Genomic DNA, 4,423 nt, shown 5'->3' on the forward strand with positions numbered 1-4,423 from the left:
TATAAAAGGGGAAATCTTTACTTTGCAGCCAGAAAACCCATGCATAGAAAATGTCTCAGATGTGGCATGACAATCTCCTGATGTTGAAATCCATCAAATTAAGATTCTATTCTTATTCCTATTCTTCTTCCAAACTTCATGTCCGCCTCTACTGTTGGAATACTCTATAACCACACAGCCAGATTCATGGCTTTGTTCATTATTCCAACTCTATGGGATGTCCTGTATATAGTATTTCCTTACAAATATGGTTTAAAAAGGTGCTATTTACATACTTGATACATACACAGTGTTAGTGTGCAGACTTATAATTTCAGCTTTTTCACTTTGGCCTACTCTCCTTAGTAATAAGGTTTCTATGTGTAGTTTTATTAATATGTATTTTTCTGTTTACCCTTGTTTTTATGTATAGATGCAGTGAAGTACCTGGAGTGCTCAGCTTTGACCCAGCGTGGCCTGAAGACTGTGTTTGATGAGGCCATCCGGGCCGTGCTCTGCCCTCAGCCCACCAAGGTCAAGAAGAAGCCATGCTCACTGCTGTAAATGGTAAGTCTGCAGTGAACACAGTGAGAGAGGAGGAGAAGGATCAAAGGAAGACAGAGAAGAAAGGAACAATTGAAAGCTGTAGTGAACAAGTGAGGGAGAATGTGAGGGGTCACAATGATTAATTCATGTGCTTTTCTTGGATCTTAAGTGTGAATTCATCACACACAACTAGTGGGAACTCTTGATCACATACTGTGCAGCTCATCGGTAATAGATAGATAGATAGATAGATAGATAGATAGATAGATTCAAAGACTTTTTCTTTACCAAACATAGACTTGCACAACAGGAGGAAGAGAAAGAACGCAAGTCAAAGAGAATCAGTCGCATAGAGAGACACGTGCTCTCTGATAATAATACACAGAGAATAAAGGCAGATTCTTCTTAAATTATTTCACAAAGTATAAAATGTGGAAGTTCCCTATTACAGCACTTGAATAATTATTTCTAAGCCTTCAGGGCAGGTGTTCAATTTGCCAGGAGGAGGACAGATACGTAATGCAGTGCCCTAGAAAATACTGCAATAATTTGACAGACACCAATTCAACCCTTTTTCTCTGCAGGAGATACATTAGCAACTACAAAACACCAAAGAAAAAAGGACCTAATTCTGAGCCCTTGTCTTTTTTTAAATTACCATAATAATTGCAGAACTGAATACATCCCGCTGGCATTTCAATATGCCAGGATACAAAGACATTTTACAGAGAAATTATCTTTACAAAACTATCACTTCACTGAGAGAAAGAATTGCTTTTGTTCTTAACGTCGAAGTAGAAATGAATTTTCTTAAATGTCCTACATGCACTGCATTTCATTCTGTGTGTGATCTGTGATACAGATTCATATGGTCTTCATTGTTTCAGGTTCTTGTAGGACGAGAAAGAAGAGAGAAAGAGATTCAGACTGCTGACCCCGGGGTTAAAAGAAGACGATTTGAAAGTTCTGTTATGTTTCTAATATGAAACTACAACTAGATTCCACTAGTTAAAAAAAAATAATGCTTTTGCAGTTATAAGAAAACGGTAGCAAACCTTTCTGTACAGCACACTCTGAGACTGATTTTTTAAAGTGCATTATAGACGCTATTACTAAATGTGCATGCAACAGACTGCCCCTGTTCACACACTGTATATTCACCCTGTTAGCTTACATGTAAGACCAGGAGCAGCCTGCTAGATTTATCCAATGTGCCAAAGTTCCTGCACACCAGACTACATATCACTGCCCCTTTGGGGCCAGCAATATATACAGGTGTCTTGTGCAGCTTCAAATAATGATATTTGTCCTTGAGTGCAAACTCAACTTTCAGAATGTTTTACAACTGCTGTTTTAAGAGTGACGAACAATGATAAAACGTAAGGATCAGGAATGTAGTTTTTCTATGAGCAGGGAGCTGAACAATGTTGTGTATTAGAAAACGTATGTATTTGTTGATATTAAAATTAAAGACATTTCATCAAGTAAAATGTCTGCAGAGAAACTGTTATTCTTCACAGCTGACACGATTTTGGTAAAACACGTGGCCATTTTCCAGTTACTGTCTCTGCAGCTTCCTGTAAGCAGCATCAGACATGCAGCATCCACACGATCCCAGCAGTGAAATGAATGAGCACAGTGTGGAGGGTCTGCCTAAGGTAACGCTGATATATCTGAGTGCATTTCTACCATCTGCTACATCATCATCTGTCTCACTTTGCTTTCCTAGAGGGCAAGACATCAGGACAGTGATCAATCTGATTTATTTGTTTGCGCTGATTAACAGTGGATAACTGAATAATGGTGTATATGGGGGTGAGGCTACAGTTTTCTCCTCACCATGTGGGGAACATTGCTCATTATTCGTTTAAGTGTGTGCATGGTGTTTATAAGGGAACAAATAATCATGCATCGCTCAAAGGTTCTCACATAGCACCACGACTACCAGGGTTAAAGCTCATTCTATTCATTATTTCTATCATGATCACAGTAAATGCCAAAAGGATTTCATAGATGTATCTTTCATTATAAATCCTATGACTGTTCCTTAATGAATATACATTAGTTTTTTACCTGTTTCAGGGGTTAAAGTATGGAAGCCCTGAAAGGCAAGTTAATGCAGCATGGCTTGAACAGATTAGTTAATGTACTGCTGCCCTCTTAGGATATGCTCATATAAATTATGTCTTCACAGAGATTACGCATAGATACATAAAGTAGAGGGACCCTATATGTCAAAGCAAGTTATGGATAATGGAACTGTTAAAAACCTGAGACGCTATACTCACTGAGATGTTAAGTGAACATTCACACTCGTTTTGTGCACAAACTGCAAACTTACACATACAGTAGGTGTTAATAGATAGCTTTTTCTGAGAACCATGTCTCTGCGTTAAATCAATTTCTCTTTTTTTTCACCCTAAAGCCTCCTCGGAGGCTTAGCGATTTGTCAAACAGCAGCCATTAAAAAGGCGTTTGGTCTGCAGCAGTGAGGTAGGCAGCCTTTTCAAACCAGATTATCCTTCACTTGATGATTACAGAAAACTTGTGGCTGACAGCTCAGATTAAGATCAATAGGGACGCTCTTCATTTGACAAGGCGTTAATGTGTTCTACCATGGAAGGCTTTCCTTTAATTGTGCAGGCTGAATTCTTTTAAACAACAGAGAAAGGCACAAAGACAGATTGAAAAGAGGTTTACAACAGGACTTACACAACAGCCTTCATGACAACTTATGTCTCTGTGGTCACCGTAAAAACGGAAAGAAGAAAAATGACTTGTTTTGCTTTCTGAATAAATCTCGCTCAGCTCAGTATCAGCCCTGCAAGCATCAGAGCAGTCTTCTTTCTTTATCTTTCCCAAATGAATCAGATTCATAGACCTTTTCACAGCAGACATTTTGATTTGTCATAGCAGAAAAAGGACAAGTTGAACTAACATTAATGAGGGCTCCATTCCTGCAGTTATTGGAAAGCATTGCAGCAATTAGTATCATTTATATTCTGTGAATAAGGCCTATCGACTATACTTTCACCCCACACTTTTTCACTGTTTTCTTATTTGACACTCCTTAGTTTGGAACTTCTGAATTCATTGATAAAATTAACATGAAAATGTATATTTTTAACAACTCTAACCAGTTAGTAAGTCAATATTTGCATTTACATTTGACAGGTGCAGCCAGTGTAAACACCAGCTCTCTCAAAAATCCTGGCAAGGGCCCTGTATTTATTTATTTTTTGTCGTAGGTATAGAGACAGATCGATTGATGATCTGGTCTTAGGATGGTGAGTATCACTTTTATATCCAAATATAAAAACTGATTGTTACAAATAGGGTTAAAAAAACACCACAGGAGCCACAAATTATTTGTTGAGCTGTAATCTCATATATTTGTCAATATGAAAGAGTCTTTACAGTTCACCACATCATAGGCTACTGTAGAATTTCTTTCCCCCTCAGCTAATAGTTTTATGAATCCATGTAATGTATTCTGAATTGCAGAGATCCATGAATGCAGCTGCTTTTTTACATACATTGTCAGGATCACCAAGAAATGAAATGACGCCATAAATCTTGTCCTCGTACACCACTCCTCCTCCAGAATCCCCCTTTGAGAGAGAAAGATAGTTAGTATGTAATCTAATTTGTTTGTAATTTAAGTACTTATATTAAAATGGTTAAAACTTTATCAAAAGTAGATTTATTATTTACAGGAGAGCACATATTTAACCCACATAACATATATCCACTCCAGGTGTTTGGCCACAGAACCAGTGTTGATACTGCTTGACTTGGTAGACCTTTTGGAAATGTGCCTGCAAGGTTTTGTTGAGGTTTTCACAGCTGACAACCTCAATGTCTGCACAGTGGAGAGTAGGGGATGAACTGGGTACTA

At 37.9% G+C, this 4,423-nt stretch overlaps 2 protein-coding genes across 3 annotated transcripts in view; one reads left to right on the plus strand and one right to left on the minus strand.

Moving 5' to 3' along the window:
* Window positions 1-2,015, plus strand: part of rac2 (Rac family small GTPase 2) — a 14,969-nt gene extending 12,954 nt beyond the window's left edge. Inside the window, exons 6-7 of one of the 2 annotated variants that reach the window (XM_035660759.1) lie at window positions 413-546; window positions 1,413-2,015. In XM_035660759.1, the coding sequence (XP_035516652.1) occupies window positions 413-543 (131 nt within the window). In that variant the 3' untranslated portion in view covers window positions 544-546; window positions 1,413-2,015. Of the gene's footprint in view, window positions 1-412; window positions 547-1,412 lie in introns of those variants that run through there. The other variant, XM_035660760.1, reaches the window with a different exon arrangement.
* Window positions 2,016-2,083: 68 nt separating this feature from the next.
* The window catches only part of LOC118326999 (kallikrein-8-like), a 9,718-nt gene continuing 7,378 nt past the window's right edge, over window positions 2,084-4,423 (minus strand). Inside the window, exon 8 of the mRNA XM_035660164.1 lies at window positions 2,084-2,250. Coding sequence (XP_035516057.1) covers window positions 2,084-2,250 — 167 coding nt within the window. The remainder of the gene's footprint in view (window positions 2,251-4,423) is intronic.

The sequence above is a fragment of the Morone saxatilis genome, unplaced genomic scaffold, assembly GCF_004916995.1.
Source record: "Morone saxatilis isolate NCDOM2014 unplaced genomic scaffold, NCSU_SB_2.0 Contig17, whole genome shotgun sequence".
NCBI classification, from domain to species: Eukaryota; Metazoa; Chordata; class Actinopteri; family Moronidae; genus Morone; species Morone saxatilis.